This window comes from Oncorhynchus clarkii, chromosome 13, assembly GCF_045791955.1.
Source record: "Oncorhynchus clarkii lewisi isolate Uvic-CL-2024 chromosome 13, UVic_Ocla_1.0, whole genome shotgun sequence".
Lineage (NCBI taxonomy): Eukaryota > Metazoa > Chordata > Actinopteri > Salmoniformes > Salmonidae > Oncorhynchus > Oncorhynchus clarkii.
The window spans coordinates 12,679,704-12,700,613 of record NC_092159.1 but is presented as its reverse complement, the minus strand read 5'-3'; the positions used below and the strand labels follow the sequence as shown (position 1 = coordinate 12,700,613).

The following is a 20,910-nucleotide window of genomic DNA, read 5'->3' as shown; positions in this document are numbered from 1 at the left end:
GGGCCGGGGTGTTCCCCCTTGTCCAGCACCTAATGTGATTCTGCTAAGTTATACGGCCATACTCGTTTATACTTCCAACCCCTTAACCGTCTCAAGATGGCAGGTAGCCGAGCGGTTAAGAGCTTTCAGTAACTGAAAGGTCGCTGGTTCGAATCCCCCAAGCCGACTAGGTGTTAAATCTGTGAGCAAGGGACTTAATGGTAATTGCTCCTGTAAGTCGCTCTGGTTAATGGTGTCTGCTAAATGACCTCAACGTAAATCTTGAAAGCTTTGAACACATCAATCAGAGCTCTAAATTGATGTCTTCCTGTCTGTCCTGTGAGCTACAGTCAAGGGTCACTATGTAGGAGATCGGGTGCTGTCCTGATCCATCTCCTCCATTATAGCAGCCTGATTCATCTCCTCCATTATAGCAGCCTGGTCCATCTCCTCCATTACAGCAACCTGGTCCATCCTGACCCATGTCCTGATCCATCTCCTCCATTATAGCAGCCTGGTCCATCCTGACCCATGTCCTGAACCATCTCCTCCATTATAGCAGCCTGATCCATCTCCTCCATTACAGCAGCCTGATCCATCTCCTCCATTACAGCAGCCTGATCCATCTCCTCCATTACAGCAGCCTGGTCCATCCTGACCCATGTCCTGATCCATCTCCTCCACTATAGCAGCCTGATCCATCTCCTCCATTACAGCAGCCTGATCCATCTCCTCCATTACAGCAGCCTGGTCCATCCTAACCCATGTCCTGATCCATCGCCTCCATTACAGCAGCCTGATCCATCTCCACCATTATAGCAGCCTGATCCATCTCCTCCATTACAGCAGCCTGGTCCATCCTAACCCATGTCCTGATCCATCTCCTCCATTATAGCAGCCTGGTCCATCTCCTCCATTATAGCAGCCTGGTCCATCTCCTCCATTACAGCAGCCTGATCCATCTCCTCCATTACAGCAGCCTGGTCCATCTCCTCCATTACAGCAGCCTAGTCCATCTCCATTATAGCAGCCTGGTCCATCTCCTCCATTATAGCAGCCTGATTCATCTCCTCCATTATAGCAGCCTGGTCCATCTCCTCCATTACAGCAACCTGGTCCATCCTGACCCATGTCCTGATCCATCTCCTCTATTATAGCAGCCTGGTCCATTCTGACCCATGTCCTGAACCATCTCCTCCATTATAGCAGCCTGATCCATCACCTCCATTATAGCAGCCTGGTCCATCTCCTCCATTACAGCAGCCTGATCCATCCTGACCCATGTCCTGATCCATCTCCTCCATTACAGCAGCCTGGTCCATCGCCTCCATTATAGCAGCCTGGTCCATCTCCTCCATTATAGCAGCCTGATCCATCCCCTCCATTATAGCAGCCTGGTCCATCTCCTCCATTACAGCAGCCTGATCCATCTCCTCCATTACAGCAGCCTGGTGCATCCTAACCCATGTCCTGATCCATCTCCTCCATTACAGCAGCCTGGTCCATCTCCTCCATTACAGCAGCCTAGTCCATCTCCATTATAGCAGCCTGGTCCATCTACTCCATTATAGCAGCCTGATTCATCTACTCCATTATAGCAGCCTGATTCATCTCCTCCATTATAGCAGCCTGGTCCATCTCCTCCATTACAGCAACCTGGTCCATCCTGACCCATGTCCTGATCCATCTCCTCCATTATAGCAGCCTGGTCCATCCTAACCCATGTCCTGATCCATCTCCTCCATTATAGCAGCCTGGTCCATCGCCTCCATTATAGCAGCCTGGTCCATCTCCTCCATTATAGCAGCCTGATCCATCTCCTCCATTACAGCAGCCTGATCCATCTCCTCCATTACAGCAGCCTGGTGCATCCTAACCCATGTCCTGATCCATCTCCTCCATTACAGCAGCCTGATCCATCTCCTCCATTACAGCAGCCTGGTCCATCTCCTCCATTACAGCAGCCTAGTCCATCTCCATTATAGCAGCCTGGTCCATCTACTCCATTATAGCGGCCTGATTCATCTACTCCATTATAGCAGCCTGATTCATCTCCTCCATTATAGCAGCCTGGTCCATCTCCTCCATTACAGCAGCCTGATCCATCTCCTCCATTACAGCAGCCTGGTCCATCCTGACCCATGTCCTGATCCATCTCCTCCACTATAGCAGCCTGATCCATCTCTTACATTACAGCAGCCTGATCCATCTCCTCCATTACAGCAGCCTGGTCCATCCTGACCCATGTCCTGATCCATCTCCTCCATTATAGCAGCCTGGTCCATCCTGACCCATGTCCTGAAACATCTCCTCCATTATAGCAGCCTGATCCATCACCTCCATTATAGCAGCCTGGTCCATCTCCTCCATTATAGCAGCCTGATCCATCCTGACCCATGTCCTGATCCATCTCCTCCATTACAGCAGCCTGGTCCATCGCCTCCATTATAGCAGCCTGGTCCATCTCCTCCATTACAGCAGCCTGATCCATCTCCTCCATTACAGCAGCCTGGTCCATCCTGACCCATGTCCTGATCCATCTCCTCCACTATAGCAGCCTGATCCATCTCCTCCATTACAGCAGCCTGGTCCATCGCCTCCATTATAGCAGCCTGGTCCATCTCCTCCATTACAGCAGCCTGATCCATCTCCTCCATTACAGCAGCCTGGTGCATCCTAACCCATGTCCTGATCCATCCCCTCCATTACAGCAGCCTAGTCCATCTCCTCCATTACAGCAGCCTGGTCCATCTCCTCCATTACAGCAGCCTGATCCATCTCCTCCATTACAGCAGCCTGTTTCATCTCCTCCATTACAGCAGCCTAGTCCATCTCCTCCATTATAGCAGCCTGATCCATCTCCTCCATTACAGCAGCCTGGTCCATCCTGACCCATGTCCTGATCCATCTCCTCCATTACAGCAGCCTGATCCATCTCCTCCATTATAGCAGCCTGGTCCATCCTGACCCATGTCCTGATCCATCTCCTCCATTACAGCAGCCTTATCCATCTCCTCCATTACAGCAGCCTGGTCCATCTCCTCCATTACAGCAGCCTGGTCCATCCTGACCCATGTCCTGATCCATCTCCTCCATTACAGCAGCCTGATCCATCTCCTCCATTACAGCAGCCTGGTCCATCTCCTCCATTACAGCAACCTGATCCATCTCCTCCATTACAGCAGCCTGGTCCATCTCCTCCATTACAGCAGCCTGATCCATCTCCTCCATTATAGCAGCCTGGTCCATCCTGACCCATGTCCTGGTCCATCTCCTCCATTACAGCAGCCTGATCCATCTCCTCCATTACAGCAGCCTGGTCCATCTCCTCCATTGCAGCAGCCTGATCCATCTCCTCCATTACAGCAGCCTGGTCCATCTCCTCCATTACAGCGGCCTGATCCATCTCCTCCATTACAGCATTGATCTGCCTGGTGTCTTCAAAAGATACTGGAGGACAATGTGAACCCACTCACCCACACATCTAGCACACTGCCCTTTTTCTGAGGTGAAACACTATGTCCCTCACTCACTACAGTGGAGAAACAAACAGATGGAGAGAGAGAGAGAGATATGGGGAGGGAGAAGAGAGAGAGAGAGAGATATGGGGGAGGGAGAAAGAGGGGGCTTCCGTCAGAGTTGCTGTGTGAACGCTCCCAGAATGACAATGCTGAAAGAGAGAGTGAGAGAGATATAATCTTCTCCCCATCTTTCACATCCCTCACTCATCCCACCTCTTATTTCCAAGTCTTTCTCTATTTTACCTGCCTTCTTTCCTCCTATTTCTGTCCTTCCCTCTCTGGGATGGTGCTGACTGCTCTCTCTCTCTCTCCCTCGCTCCCTCTCTCTCTCTCTCTCTCTCTCTCTCTCCCTCTCCCTGTCCCCTCTCTCTCTCTCTCTCTCTCTCTCTCCCTCTCTCTCCCTCTCTGCCCCTCTCTCTCTCTCTCTCTCTCTCTCTCTCTCTCTCTCTCTCTCTCTCTCTCTCTCTCTCTCTCTCTCATTCTTCTATACCTGTTATGTCTTGTTCTTCCTTCCACCTCCCTTTCCTATTTTTCTCTCTGGAATGGTGCTCCCTCCCTTCCTCTCTCTCTGCATCTTTTTCTCCCCCTCCTCTCTTCATCTTCTTGGAATAGCAATGCTCTCTCTCTCTCTCTCTCTGTATCGAGGGCTCCATACAGTGGTAGAGCGGTGAGAGAGAGAAAGGATGCAGAAAAGGAGAGAAGAGAGAGAGAGAGAGAAGGGGATGAGGGTGGTGGTGTGTGAAGTCAGAGAGAAGGGGGTGAGGGTGGTGGTGTGTGAAGTCAGAGAGAAGGGGAGGAGGAAGGGGAGGAGGGGTGGTGTGTGAAGTCAGAGAGAAGGGGATGAGGGTGGTGGTGTGTGAAGTCAGAGAGAAGGGGATGAGGGTGGTGGTGTGTGAAGTCAGAGAGAAGGGGAGGAGGGTGGTGGTGTGTGAAGTCAGAGAGAAGGGGAGGAGGAAGGGGAGGAGGGGTGGTGTGTGAAATCAGAGAGAAGGGAAGGAGGGTGGTGGTGTGTGAAGTCAGAGAGAAGGGGAGGAGGGTGGTGGTGTGTGAAGTCAGAGAGAAGGGGAGGAGGAAGGGGAGGAGGGGTGGTGTGTGAAGTCAGAGAGAAGGGGATGAGGGTGGTGGTGTGTGAAGTCAGAGAGAAGGGGAGGAGGGGTGGTGTGTGAAGTCAGAGAGAAGGGGAGGAGGGTGGTGTGTGAAGGCAGAGAGAAGGGGACGAGGGTGCTGGTGTGTGAAGGCAGAGAGAAGGGGATGAGGGTGGTGGTGTGTGAAGTCAGAGAGAAGGGGAGGAGGGGTGGTGTGTGAAGGCAGAGAGAAGGGGAGGAGGAAGGGGAGTAGGGGTGGTGTGTGAAGTCAGAGAGAAGGGGATGAGGGTGGTGGTGTGTGAAGTCAGAGAGAAGGGGGTGAGGGTGGTGGTGTGTGAAGTCAGAGAGAAGGGGAGGAGGAAGGGGAGGAGGGGTGGTGTGTGAAGTCAGAGAGAAGGGGATGAGGGTGGTGGTGTGTGAAGTCAGAGAGAAGGGGATGAGGGTGGTGGTGTGTGAAGTCAGAGAGAAGGGGAGGAGGGTGGTGGTGTGTGAAGTCAGAGAGAAGGGGAGGAGGAAGGGGAGGAGGGGTGGTGTGTGAAATCAGAGAGAAGGGAAGGAGGGTGGTGGTGTGTGAAGTCAGAGAGAAGGGGAGGAGGGTGGTGGTGTGTGAAGTCAGAGAGAAGGGGAGGAGGAAGGGGAGGAGGGGTGGTGTGTGAAGGCAGAGAGAAGGGGATGAGGGTGCTGGTGTGTGAAGTCAGAGAGAAGGGGAGGAGGGGTGGTGTGTGAAGTCAGAGAGAAGGGGAGGAGGGTGGTTTGTGAAGGCAGAGAGAAGGGGACGAGGGTGCTGGTGTGTGAAGGCAGAGAGAAGGGGATGAGGGTGGTGGTGTGTGAAGTCAGAGAGAAGGGGAGGAGGGGTGGTGTGTGAAGGCAGAGAGAAGGGGAGGAGGAAGGGGAGGAGGGGTGGTGTGTGAAGGCAGAGAGAAGGGGAGGAGGAAGGGGAGGAGGGGTGGTGTGTGAAGTCAGAGATAAGGGGGGGAGGGGGTGGTGTGTGAAGACAGAGAGAAGGGGGGAGGGGGTGGTGTGGTGTGTGAAGACAGAGAGAAGGGGAGGAGGGGGGATGTGTGGTGGTGTGTGAAGACAGAGAGAAGGGGACGAGGGTGGTGGTGTGGGAAGGCAGAGAGAAGGTGAGGAGGGTGTGGGTGTGGGAAGGCAGAGAGAAGGGCGGGAGGGGTGGTGTGTGAAGACAGAGAGAAGGGGACGAGGGTGGTGTGTGGGAAGGCAGAGAGAAGGTGAGGAGGGTGTGGGTGTGTGAAGGCAAAGAGAAGGGGAGGAGGGGGTGGTGTGTGAAGGCAGAGAGAAGGGGAGGAGGGTGGGGGTGTGTGAAGGCAGAGAGAAGGGGATGAGGGGGGTGGTGTGTGAAGGCAGAGAGTAGGGAAGGAAGGGGGTGTGTTGCTGGGGCTTCCTGCGGGGTTGCCGTGTGAACGCTCTCTGAATGACAATGCTGCTCTCTCAGTGTTGTTCGATGCTACCACCAGGGCCTCCACACACACACACACACACACACACACACACACACACACACACACACACACACACACACACACACACACACACACACACACACACACACACACACACACACTCTATATATTGTAGGGTACACTGTTACTGTACTGCTGCATGCATCTTTCCATACATGCATTGTGGCTGCCTGGTGCTGGTATACACATCTACACATATACACATATACACCCACATACACATCTACACATCTACACATCTACACATATACACACATACACACATCTACACATCTACACATCTACACACATACACACATATACACATACACATCTACACATGTAGACATCTACACATCTACACATACACCCACATATACATCTACACATCTACACATCTACACATATACACATATACACACATACACACATACACATCTACACATATACACATATACACATCTACACATCTACACATATACACACATATACACATCTACACATATACACATACACACATACACATCTACACATATACACATATACACACACATATACACACATACACATACATACACACATCAAATCAAATCAAATAAAATTTTATTTGTCACATACACATGGTTAGCAGATGTTAATGCGAGTGTAGCGAAATGCTTGTGCTTCTAGTTCCGACAGTGCAGTAATAACCAACAAGTAATCTAACTAACAATTCCATATACACATATACACACATACACACACATACATACATATATACACATATACACACATATACACACCTATACACATACACACAAACGGAATAGAATATAAATATACACTGTGTACAAAACATTAAGAATGCTTGAGCGTGAAAAATCCCAGCAGTGTTGCAGTTCTTGACACAAACCGGTGTGCCTGGCACCTACTACCATACCCCATTCAAAGGCACTTAAATATTTTGTCTTGCCCATTCACCCTCTGAATGGCACACATACACAATCCATGTCTCAAAAATGTACCTTAACAGACTGATAAATTCATTTACAATATCATTCCAAAGATTCCTAGCTATCCAAACAATCCCATAGCACATTAAACTGCATCAATAACAAGCGGTCAAAGTGAATTAACTTTATTGATAACAAAGTTATTTCGGAGAGAGGATTCTGATAGGGATGATAAGGTAACGATGCATTCACACAAATTAGGCTTGCACCCCAAATGGCAAACTATTTAGTGCCCGACTTTTGAGTTCTGGTCAAAAGTAGGGCACTATGTAGGGAATAAGGTGCCATTTTAGGCGCATTCCAGCGCAGGCAGGTCACTCGTTATGCAAGTCAGTATTCGACCGTCCATCCATGTCTTAGGATGTCGGGAGATGACTACTAGCCACTACGGGTAACAGTGAGTGCTGTTACCTTCAAGTAGACACTGGATTTGCTCCCAAACCTTAACCCTAACCTTAACCATTCAGACTTAATGCCTAACCTTAACCCTAACCTTAACCATTCAGACTTAATGCCTAACCATTCAGACTTAATGCCTAATCTTAACCCTTACCTTAACCATTCAGACTTAATGCCTAACCTTAACCCTTACCTTAACCATTCAGACTTAATGCCTAACCTTAACCCTTACCTTAACCATTCAGAGTTAATGCCTAACCTTAACCCTTACCTTAACCATTCAGACTTAATGCCTAACCTTAACCATTACCTTAACCATTCAGAGTTAATTCCTAAACTTAACCTTGGAACGATACAGCGAAGTAACCAAACACGTTTGCATCAATTTTGACATTTTACGTTTGAGAAACATGGATGAACGTGTAATTCTGACGTGAGACTGTGAGATCTTGTTGGCCCAGAGATGAAAGGAACACAGTGGATTTTTAATACAATGATTGTATTGCTGAGTTTAAGTTTATTTATTTAGCTTATATTCATATTGACTGTTTAGATCTATATTTGATGTGTCACAATGTTTTTACACGTTGAGATGGGTATTATTCTGCATGTTCATGTTAAGATTGTGAGTTTGTTTTTCATACAGGTGCTTAACTATTCTGTGTCACCATCCTAACACGAGACAGACAGACTGACAGACTGACACAGATAGAGAGAGAGAGACATTATTTTGCCATTCTTCCCTCCTTATTATCCTCTGTTTCACACGCTAAATAACTTAGAAAGAGGTTCCCATCTCATCTACCATCCTTAGAGTCCGTTTTGGTTGGTCGTTTTCTGTGATCGTTCAAGCATAACGATACCCGCCTCTTCTCTCCCCTCCTCTCCTTTCCTTTCCTCTCCCCTCCTCCCCTTTCCTCTCCCCTCCTCCCCTTTCCTCTCCTCTCCCCTCCTCTCCCCTCCTCTCCTTTCCTTTCCTCTCCCCTCCTCTCCTTTCCTCTCCCCTCCTCCCCTTTCCTCTCCTCTCCCCTCCTCCCCTCTTCCTCTCTTTCCTTTCCTCTCCCCTCTCCCCTCCTCTCCTTCCTCCCCTTTCTCTCCTCTCCCCTCCTCTCCCCTTTCATCTCCCCTCCTCCCCTCCTCCCCTCCTCCCCTTTCCTCTCCCATCCTCCCCTTTCCTCTCCCCTCCTCTCCCTTCCTCTCCTCTACTTCCCCCTCCTCCCCTCTTCCCCGCCCCTTCCCGACACTCGCACTCTCTGGCGCTTACAGGACGGCCTCTCTCTCGGTTCCATCAGCGGGAACCGGGCTGTTTATTGTGTCAGTAACGCGCGTGGTGCCCGTTAGCCACTGACAACCGAGAATGTGAACTGATGGCCATGATGACGAATATATAGTGCTTCACCTGGCGTTTTAGAGAGCTGAGTCGGACCCTGTTTGCCAGTGTATTTAAAGGATTAATTGGTATGGATCCAAAGCCTCACGTGATCCAAGTATAGCGAGATACAGTCAGAATCACGTGGAATCAGTGGTCTTTGGATGAGTGTAGGTAGGCTACACTCTATTTAGGCTAAGTGCAGTGCGGCTCACTAGTCTCAATTAAAAATGAATGCAGTTCTAAGTTATTCTTTCAGAACCATGGAGAGCTCACGTGGTGCTGATGCAACATTTAACTTTCCTCTGTATCTTAGGCCATATAGCCTAAAAAATTCAAAATTTGTCATACTGTCTCATTCACAGCATTCAGGAATCTGTGTCGCTGTTTTCAGAACCATGGACAGCTCCGGTGGGAGTGAAATCGCTGTGGACTTTTCCCAACCCTCAAGAGATGATGCTTTCAACAGTTAGCAAATGATCATGATTCACCTTATTCAGGAGTAGGCTAGGCCATTATTTCAGCACCACAGACAGCTCCCGCGTGGCTGTGGGGTGGCAGGTAGCCTAGTGGAGCTTTGAACTAGTAACCGAAAGGTTGCAAGATCGAATCCCCGAGCAGAACTCTGTCGTTCTGCCCCTGAACAAGGCAGTTAACCCACTGTTCCTAGACCAGTTAACCCACTGTTCCTAGACCAGTTAACCCACTGTTCCTAGGACGTCATTGAAAATAAGAAATTGTTCTCAACTGACTTGCCAAGTTAAATAAAGGAAAAATAAAACAAAGAACCTAGAAGTAAAACAACCTCTCTTCAATTCTCTGTTCTCATTCTGGAGCCAGGGACTAACGGACAATTCTGTCCAATAAAACACTTTTGAAAAGAATCCCATTCGTTGAAACTCTCGGGTTCAGTCAGTTCCTCTGTATTTCTCGTCTCTCTTGGATTTTGGAAAGGCGACAGCATGGGTTTATTTAGCGCGAGCAAACAGCTTGCGAGCGGCAGCTCTGGGCATACACCTCCAAAAGCTTCTCAGATGCACGTGCCAGGCCGACAGACGGTCCTGATGAGTGGAGGGTTCGGTAACATAAAAATATTAAAATATATCTACTGAGAACGCCTCTGCCCCACATAAATTGTCCTAAAAAATGAAAGGTAGGCCCTTTCCTTACCTAACAGCGCAATTGTGGATAACTAAGTCTATGCTTGCAGACTCCACAGAATTCATAAACTGACACATACAGTATACTAGGTTACAGTAACTGGTTTGCTCCAGTAACTGGTACTCCCTCAACATTAGCCATAACTCACAGTAGGCCTACATTGGTCACCAGTCACAGGATGGTAGTAGAGCTAGGCTGCAGTACTCCCTCAACATTAGCCATAACTCACAGTAGACCTACTATTGGTCACCAGTCACAGGATGGTAGTAGAGCTAGGCTGCAGTACTTCAACATTAGCCATAACTCACAGTAGTTTGTCACCAGTCACAGGATGGTAGTAACTGGTACTCCCTCAACATTAGCCATAACTCACAGTAGGCCTACTATTGGTCACCAGTCACAGGATGGTAGTAGAGCTAGGCTGCAGTACTCCCTCAACATTAGCCATAACTCACAGTAGACCTACTATTGGTCACCAGTCACAGGATGGTAGTAGAGCTAGGCTGCAGTACTCCCTCAACATTAGCCATAACTCACAGTAGGCCTACTATTGGTCACCAGTCACAGGATGGTAGTAGAGCTAGGCTGCAGTACTCCCTCAACATTAGCCATAACTCACAGTAGGCCTACTATTGGTCACCAGTCGAAGTCACAGCAGGATGTTGTGAAGTGTATTGCAGTATTTGTTAAATGCACTTTAAATACATTTTGATTGTATTTTATTTTGTAGAATAGAGCTAGCTACTCCCTCTTCTGGCTACACAGGTGTACAAAATAACCATAACACACAGTAGACATATTAGGCTACTAAGCTACACCTACAGGCTATACATTACATTAGCTTTGGGTTGATGTAGCCTAATACACCCAATATAAACCTCAATATATACCCCAATACCCTGTATGTAGCCTAATATATACCAATACCCTGTATGTAGCCTAATATATGCCCCAATACCCTGTATGTAACCTAATATATGCCCCAATACCCTGTATGTAGCCTAATACACCTAATATATACCCCAATACCCTGTATGTAGCCTAATTTATACCCCAATACCCTGTATGTAGCCTAATATATACCCCAATACCCTGTATGTAGCCTAATATATACCAATACCCTGTATGTAGCCTAATATATACCAATACCCTGTATGTAGCCTAATATATACCCCAATACCCTGTATGTAGCCTAATATATACCCCAATACCCTGTATGTAGCCTAATATATACCCCAATACCCAGTATGTAGCCTAATATATACCAATACCCTGTATGTAGCCTAATATATACCCCAATACCCTGTATGTAGCCTAATATATGCCCCAATACCCTGTATGTAGCCTAATATATACCCCAATACCCTGTATGTAGCCTAATATATACCAATACCCTGTATGTAGCCTAATATATACCAATACCCTGTATGTAGCCTAATTTATACCCCACTACCCTGTATGTAGCCTAATATATAACCCAATACCCTGCATGTAGACTAATACACCTAATTTATACCCCAATACCCTGTATGTAGCCTAATATATAACCCAATACCCTGTATGTAGCCTAATATATAACCCAATACCCTGTATGTAGCCTAATATATAACCCAATACCCTGTATGTAGCCTAATACACCTAATATATGCCCCAATACCCTGTATGTAGCCTAATATATACCCCAATACCCTGTATGTAGCCTAATATATACCAATACCCTGTATGTAGCCTAATATATGCCCCAATACCCTGTATGTAGCCTAATATATACCAATACCCTGTATGTAGCCTAATATATACCCCAATACCCTGTATGTAGCCTAATATATAACCCAATACCCTGCATGTAGACTAATACACCTAATTTATACCCCAATACCCTGTATGTAGCCTAATATATACCCCAATACCCTGTATGTAGCCTAATATATAACCCAATACCCTGTATGTAGCCTAATACACCTAATATATGCCCCAATACCCTGTATGTAGCCTAATATATACCCCAATACCCTGTATGTAGCCTAATATATGCCCCAATACCCTGTATGTAGCCTAATATATACCCCAATACCCTGTATGTAGCCTAATATATACCAATACCCTGTATGTAGCCTAAAATATACCCCAATACCCTGTATGTAGCCTAATATATACCAATACCCTGTATGTAGCCTAAAATATACCCCAATACCCTGTATGTAGCCTAAAATATACCCCAATACCCTGTATGTAGCCTAAAATATACCCCAATATCCTGTATGTAGCCTAATATATGCCCCAATATCCTGTATGTAGCCTAATACACCTAATATATACCCCAATACCCTGTATGTAGCCTAATATATACCCCAATACCCTGTATGTAGCCTAATATATGCCCCAATATCCTGTATGTAGCCTAATACACCCAATATATACCCCAATACCCCATATGTAGCCAAATACACCCAATATATACCCCAATACCCCATATATAGCCAAATACACCCAATATATACCCCAATACCCCATATGTAGCCAAATACACCCAATATATACCCCAATACCCCATATATAGCCAAATACACCCAATATATACCCCAATACCCCATATGTAGCCTAAAACACCTAATATATACCCCAATATATACGCCAATAAACCGTCTGTAGCCTAATATATACCCTAATACACTGTCTATAGCCTAATATATGCCCCAATACCCCGTATGTAGCCTAATATATACCAATATATACCCCAATATCCTGTATGTAGCCTAATACACCTAATATATACCCCAATATATTCCCCAATACCCCGTATCTCTCTCTCTCTCTCCATCGCATTACAGTATGTGTAAATAGCGAAAAGGGCAAATTGGACTGGGTACGGTTTATGGTGCTGGTGCTTTTGACACTTGGCGTCGTGTAGAGCCAGAGCCAGAGGGAAGAGCCATGAGCAGCTTGCTTCTCCATCTTGCTGCTTGGATAGTTACCGGAGAGCTACCGGATAACGGATAAGTGAATCGGGGCGGGTGGCTCGAGGCACATCATGTGCTGCTGCAAAGCTTGGCCAGAGATTTGAGGACGGCGCTCCCGTAGCATTAAATTGATCAGATGCCCTACTCTAGCTCAACCTGCCAGCTGATCGCATAGAAGGAAAGCAAGCTCTCTCTCTCACTGACTCACTCCCTCTCTCTCCCTCCCTCTCCCTATCTCTCTCACTGACTCACTCTCTCACACGCACTTGCTCAAGCTCCCCGGATTTTTCAGTCTCCAAGGCATGCAGATCTCCAAGACCATATAGCCTCCGGACCGAACGTTACCGCGAGTGACAGAGCGTTTCCCCCGAGGGCGAGGTGAAAAGAAAAAGGGAAAGCATACCGTACCGGCGGGCGGGCGGCGTGGGCTTTGCTTTTTGGTTTGGGGGAGCGTCGAGCTTGGGGGGGGGGGTGTGATAGAGGCAAAGCGGTACCTTGGCTGCGCCCGCGCCTTGCCTGGTGGCGGAGAAGACACGAGCTGCTACTAGAGTGAGAATCCAACTGACCGCCCGTCAGCCGCTGTAGCTGTCGGTCGACGTCTCCTGCACAGAACGGATGATGCCACTTCTTCACACGGCCGTTTTCACCTCATCCATTTTAGGATTCTATTCACACATTCGGATTCTTCTCCGAACCTTGGAATATAGATGATTAGCGTGGCATAGATTTTTCTCTTTTCTCCTCCCTCCCTTCCCCTTATTTTTATGTAAAGGAGAGAAAGGGAAGACCAAGACTCGGGACAGCCTGTTTTCATAGACTATAGACTGTATTTTCAACATCTCCAAACGCATGCTCTCTTGCTCACGCCCCAACCTGAGCACCACGGCTTCTTGCTTTGAGAGAGAGAGAAAAACTAAAATCACTAAATATCAACAAATGTGACTTAGGGTTAGGTTTTAGGAAAGCCCTATCGGCGCCATTTGAGGATAAGCCAACATAGAGGAGGCATACGGCTGGATTTGGCTATTGCTTGTCTCTACTATAGGCTATCAAACATTGCGGATGGTACTGAAAATGATTAATTATTAAGGATTTTTGCCCGTTTTCTATTCTCGGCTATTTTTATCTCCAACGAGGACAAGACAACTGCAGATCCTCTCAAGCTGAACTACTGGAGGAAAAGACGCAGTATATATATAATGTAGGCTAGTTATTTAGAAATGATTGTTAGATTTAATTAATCACCTTGCTGTCATCCATAGCTTATTATTGCATAGGATTAGGGCTAAATGTATGGATTTGTATACCTAGTGAATGAGGATTCTGTCCTCCTCCAATGAAACACATCAAGGATGCCATCCTCCTCTTTCAATGAGATAAAAAAAAGACATTGATATTTTTGAAATTCATTTTGGGAATAGCTTCTTACATCATCAATAGGCTAAGATTGCGATTTTTAACCACGAACTGCTCTCGCCTGGAACAACAAACCACGCCACCACCTCTCTCTCTCCCACATCACCCACCCGTTCTCCATTTCCACTCTAAGCACACACAGCGAGAGAAGTGAAGCCACCGTTTGCTCTCTCTCCTCTCCTCAACTCCCCCCCCCCTCTCTCCAATGGAGGTGTCTTGGCCGTGAAGACCTGCTAGAGTGAGAGAGTATTGTAGACCTATAGACTAACAGACAGACCGACAGACCGACAGAACGACAGAAAGACTCACTGCCACCTATAGGTTCTGCATGTGTGTTTCCTCCGGAGATCGATGGGGTGTAATGTGGAACGATCACTGTGACTATCCTCTCTGGTTCTTAACGATCGCCGTCTGGTCTCCCCACTCCCTACAGAATGGCACGCTTCGGTGACGAGGTGCCGAACCGAGGAGGTGGAGGAGGCGGAGGTGGAAGTGGAGGCGGTGGCAATGCCGGTCCTCTGGGGGCCCCTGGCCGTGGCGGGAGTCGGCAAGGCGGACCCCCGGGGGGCCAGCGTGTGTACAAGCAGTCGATGGCCCAGCGGGCCCGGACTATGGCTCTGTACAACCCGATCCCGGTCCGACAAAGCTGCTTTACACTCAACCGCTCTCTCTTCATCTTCAGTGAGGACAACTTTGTGAGAAAAGCTGCCAAAAAGATTACTGAATGGCCATATCCTTTCATAACCTAATGGTGAACTATCATATCAGATCGAATGGATTTAAGGTACTGTACAAATGTGTGTTGTGTGCTGTTGTGTGTTAGGCCTATGTGTTGTGTGTTAGGCCTATGTGTTGTGTTGTGTGGGATTGTGTGTTAGGCCTATGTGTTGTGTGTTAGGCCTATGTGTTGTGTTGTGTGGGATTGTGTGTTAGGCCTATGTGTTGTGTTGTGTGGGATTGTGTGTTAGGCCTATGTGTTGTGTTGTGTGGTGTTGTGTGTTAGGCCTATGTGTTGTGTTGTGTGGTGTTGTGTGTTAAGCCTATGTGTTGTGTTGTGTGGTGTTGTGTGTTAGGCCTATGTGTTGTGTTGTGTGGGATTGTGTGTTAGGCCTATGTGTTGTGTTGTGTGGGGTTGTGTGTTAGGCCTATGTGTTGTGTTGTGTGGTGTTGTGTGTTAGGCCTATGTGTTGTGTTGTGTGGGGTTGTGTGTAAGGCCTATGTGTTGTGGTGTTAAGCCTATGTGCTGCGGTGTATTAGGCCTATGTGTTGTGTTGTTAGGCCTATGTGTTGTGTTGCAGTGTTAGGCCTCCTATGTGTTGCGGTGTTAGGCCTATGTGTTGTGTTGCGGTGTTAGGCCAAAGTGTTGTGGTGTTAGGCCTCCTATGTGTTGTGGTGTTAGGCCTGTGTGTTGTGTTGTGGTGTTAGGCCTATATGTTGTGGTGTTAGGCCTATGTGTTGTGTTGTGGTGTTAGGCCTCCTATGTGTTGTGGTGTTAGGCCTATGTGTTGTGTTGTGGTGTTAGGCCTCCTATGTGTTGTGGTGTTAGGCCTATGTGTTGTGGTGTTAGGCTTATGTGTTGTGTTGTGGTGTTAGGCCTATGTGTTGTGTTGCGGTGTTAGGCCTCCTATGTATTGTGGTGTCAGGCCTCCTATGTGTTGTGGTGTTAGACCTATGTGTTGTGGTGTTAGACCTATGTGTTGTGGTGTTAGACCTATGTGTTGTGGTGTTAGACCTATGTGTTGTGGTGTTAGATGCGGTGTTAGGCCTATGTGTTATGGTATTAGGCCTATGTGTTGTGTTGTGGTGTTAGACCTATGTGTTGTGTTGTTAGGCCTATGTGTTGTGTTGCAGTGTTAGGCCTCCTATGTGTTGCGGTGTTAGGCCTATGTGTTGTGTTGCGGTGTTAGGCCAAAGTGTTGTGGTGTTAGGCCTCCTATGTGTTGTGGTGTTAGGCCTGTGTGTTGTGTTGTGGTGTTAGGCCTATATGTTGTGGTGTTAGGCCTATGTGTTGTGTTGTGGTGTTAGGCCTCCTATGTGTTGTGGTGTTAGGCCTATGTGTTGTGTTGTGGTGTTAGGCCTCCTATGTGTTGTGGTGTTAGGCCTATGTGTTGTGGTGTTAGGCTTATGTGTTGTGTTGTGGTGTTAGGCCTATGTGTTGTGTTGCGGTGTTAGCCCTCCTATGTGTTGTGGTGTTAGCCTCCTATGTGTTGTGGTGTTAGACCTATGTGTTGTGGTGTTAGACCTATGTGTTGTGGTGTTAGACCTATGTGTTGTGTTGCGGTGTTAGGCCTATGTGTTGTGTTGTGGTGTTAGGCCTCCTATGTGTTGTGGTGTTAGGCCTATGTGTTGTGGTGTTAGGTCTATGTGTTGTGGTGTTTGGACTATGTGTTGTGGTGTTAGGTCTATGTGTTGTGGTGTTTGGACTATGTGTTGTGGTGTTAGGTCTATGTGTTGTGGTGTTTGGACTATGTGTTGTGTTGCGGTGTTAGGCCTATGTGTTGCGGTGTTAGGCCTATGTGTTGTGGTGTTAGGTCTATGTGTTGTGGTGTTTGGACTATGTGTTGTGTTGTGGTGTTAGGTCTATGTGTTGTGTTGTGGTGTTAGGTCTATGTGTTGCTGTGTTAGGCCTATGTGTTAGGTCTATGTGTTGTGGTGTTATTTCTATGTGTTGTGGTGTTTGGACTATGTGTTGTGTTGTGGTGTTAGGCCTATGTGTTGTGGTGTTAGGCCTATGTGTTGTGGTGTTTGGACTATGTGTTGTGTTGCGGTGTTAGGCCTATGTGTTGTGGTGTTAGGCCTATGTGTTGTGGTGTTAGGTCTATGTGTTGTGTTGCGGTGTGTTGGTTGGTTGGGCCATAGGGCTAGAGTTAATACAACAGTTTAATGCCATATACAGCAGTCCAATTGGACTTAAGATACTGTACTGTTGGGTTGTGTGGTGTGTGGTACATACAGGTCTATCATATGCTATGTGTTGTGGTGTGTGGTACATCCTATGATATGTTATGTGTTGTGGTGTGTGGTCTATCATATGCTATGTGTTGTGGTGTGTGGTACATCCAGGTCTATGATATGTTTTGTGGTGTGTGTTACATCCAGGTCTATGATATGTTATGTGTTGTGGTGTGTGGTACATCCAGGTCTATGACATGTTATGTGGTGTGATGTGTGGTACATCCAGGTCTATGATATGTTATGTGTTGTGGTGTGTGGTACATCCAGGTCTATGATATGTTATGTGTTGGGTTGGTTGGACCTTGCAGAGTTGTGATATGAATTGATGAATGATAATATAGGTCTATGAAATGAATAACTGGAACTGGGTTTGGGTGGTTGGAACAACTGGAACTGGGTTTGGGTGGTTGGAACTGGGTTTGGGTGGTTGGGTGGTTAGAACTGGGTTTGGGTGGTTGGGTGGTTGGAACTGGGTTTGGGTGGTTGGGTGGTTGGAACTGGGTTTGGGTTGTTGGGTGGTTGGGTTTGGGTGGTTGGAACTGGGATTGGGTGGTTGGAACTGGGTTTGGGTGGTTGGAACATAGTGTGAAGGAGGACTGTGAGGAGGATGATGATGAACATAGTGTGAAGGAGGACTGTGAGGAGGAGGATGATGAACATAGTGTGAAGGAGGACTGTGAGGAGGATGATTATGAACATAGTGTGAAGGAGGACTGTGAGAAGGATGATGATGAACATAGTGTGAAAGAGGACTGTGAGGAGGAGGAGGAGGATGAACATAGTGTGAAGGAGGACTGTGAGGAGGATGATGAATATAGTGTGAAGGAGGACTGTGAGGAGGAGGAGGATGATGAATATAGTGTGAAGGAGGACAGTGAGGAGGATGATGATGAACATAGTGTGAAGGAGGACTGTGAGGAGGATGATTATGAACATAGTGTGAAGGAGGACTGTGAGAAGGAGGATGATGATGATGAACAGTGTGAAGGAGTGTGAAGGAGATTATGAACTGTGACTGGAGGAGGAGGAGGATGATGAACATAGTGTGAAGGAGGACTGTGAGGAGGATGATGAATATAGTGTGAAGGAGGACTGTGAGGAGGATGATGAACATAGTGTGAAGGAGGACTGTGAGGAGGATGATGATGAACATAGTGTGAAGTAGGACTGTGAGGAGGATGATTATGAACATAGTGTGAAGGAGGACTGTGAGAAGGATGATGATGAGTGTGAAGGAGGACTGTGAGGAGGAGGAGGATGATGAACATAGTGTGAAGGAGGACTGTGAGGAGGATGATGAACATAGTGTGAAGGAGGACTGTGAGGAGGAGGAGGAGGATGAACATAGTGTGAAGGAGGACTGTGAGGAGGATGATGACTGTGAGGAGGAGGAGGAGGATATAGTGTGAAGGAGGACTGTGAGGAGGATGATGAACATAGTGTGAAGGAGGACTGTGAGGAGGATGATGATGAACACTGTGAGGAGGAGATGTGAATGATGATGAACATAGTGGAGGGACTGTGAGGATGGATGATGAAGGAGGATGATGAACATAGAGGAGGATGAAAACTTGTTAGGAATTGAAATAAAGAAGCGAACGACAGACTCTCTCTGTCTCTCTTTCTCTACATAATTAGCTCTCTCCGCCCCTTACTCTCTGGTTTTGACTAGATGGTATACAGCTACAGTCAGATTTAACTTTTCGTAGCAGGTCTGGAGAACTTACACAGAAGGTTAGGACATTTATTTAGCAGGTCAGGAGAACTTACACAGCAGGTTAGGACATTTATTTAGCAGGTCAGGAGAACTTACACAGCAGGTTAGGACATTTATTTAGCAGGTTAGGAGAACTTACACAGAAGGTTAGGACATTTATTTAGCAGGTCAGGACATTTATTTAGCAGGTTAGGAGAACTTACACAGAAGGTTAGGAACTTACACAGAAGGTTAGGACATTTATTTAGCAGGTCAGGAGAACTTACACAGAAGGTTAGGACATTTATTTAGCAGGTCAGGAGAACTTACACAGAAGGTTAGGACATTTATTTAGCAGGTTAGGAGAACTTACACAGCAGGTTAGGACATTTATTTAGCAGGTCAGGAGAACTTACACAGAAGGTTAGGACATTTATTTAGCAGGTCAGGAGAACTTACACAGAAGGTTAGGACATTTATTTAGCAGGTCAGGAGAACTTACACAGCAGGTTAGGACATTTATTAGCAGGTAGAACTTACACAGAAGGTTAGGACATTTATTTAGCAGGTAGGAGAACTTACACAGCAGGTTAGGACATTTATTTAGCAGGTCAGGAGAACTTACACAGAAGGTTAGGACATTTATTTAGCAGGTTAGGAAAAGGGTTAGGGTTAGCTAAAATGCAAAAAATGCTCCCCGACATGCAACTTTTTGACATAACCCTCCTATCCATCTCCCCCTCTCCCCTGTCATCTCCCTCCCTCCCTCCCTCCCTCCCTCCCTGTCATCTCCCTCCTTCATCTCTCTCTCCCTTTTGCTCTCTCCCTTGTCTCTCTCTACCTCTCTTTCTTCCTCCACTTCCCCTCTTCCCCCCTCTTCCTCACTCTTTGTCTCACATGATGAAAGTGAATGTGGCCAAAACACACCCAGGACGTGTGAAAACCACACAGACGACTAGAGAGAGGAACAGATGGTGTCAGAGAGAGATGGAGAGAGAGAGGGAGGGGAAAGAGAGAGAGATAGTGGGAATGCGGGAGGGAGAGTGAGAGGGAGGGGTAAGAGAGAGAGATAGTGGGAATGCGGGAGGGAGGGAGAGGGAGGGGAAAGAGAGAGAGATAGTGGGAATGCGGGAGGGAGGGAGAGGGAGGGGAAAGAGAGAGAGATGGTGGGAATGCGGGAGGGAGGGAGAGAGAGAGGGAGGGGGAGAGAGAGATAGTGGGAATGCGGGAGGGAGGGAGAGTGAGAGGGAGGGGAAAGAGAGAGAGATGGTGGGAATGCGGGAGGGAGGGAGAGGGAGGGGAAGAGAGAGAGATAGTGGGAATGCGGGAGGGAGGGTCAGTGACAGGGAGGGAGGGGAAAGAGAGAGAGATAGTGGGAATGCGGGAGGGAGGGTCAGTGACAGGGAGGGAGGGAAAGGAGAGAGATAGTGGGAATGCGGGAGGGAGGGAGAGAGAGGGAGGGGAAAGAGAGAGAGATAGTGGGAATGCGGGAGGGAGTAAGAGGGAGGGGAAAGAGAGAGAGAGATAGTGGGAATGCGGGAGGGAGGGAGAGTGAGTGAGAGGGAGGGGAAAGAGAGAGAGATAGTGGGAATGCGGGAGGGAGGGAGAGGGAGGGGAAAGAGAGAGATAGTGGGAATGCGGGAGGGAGGGAGAGTGAGAGGGAGGGAGGGGAAAGAGTGAGAGATAGTGGGAATGCGGGAGAGAGGGAGAGGGAGGGGTAAGAGAGAGAGAGATAGTGGGAATGCGGGAGGGAGGGAGAGTGAGTGAGAGGGAGGGGAAAGAGAGAGAGATAGTGGGAATGCGGGAGGGAGGGAGAGTGAGAGGGAGGGGAAAGAGAGAGATAGCTAGAAAGAGCAGACTGATGCATGGTGTTAGGTCATTAATACCGTTACAATTCAAGTGTGTGGAGTTGAACGA

The 20,910-nt window shown here is 47.6% G+C and overlaps 1 protein-coding gene across 1 annotated transcript in view; it reads left to right on the top strand.

Annotated features, from left to right (window-relative positions):
- The window catches only part of LOC139424418 (voltage-dependent P/Q-type calcium channel subunit alpha-1A-like), a 293,164-nt gene that overhangs the window by 94,378 nt on the left and 177,876 nt on the right, over positions 1-20,910 (top strand). The window contains exon 3 of the mRNA XM_071176204.1: positions 14,776-15,072. Within this exon, the coding sequence (XP_071032305.1) occupies positions 14,776-15,072 (297 nt within the window). The remainder of the gene's footprint in view (positions 1-14,775; positions 15,073-20,910) is intronic.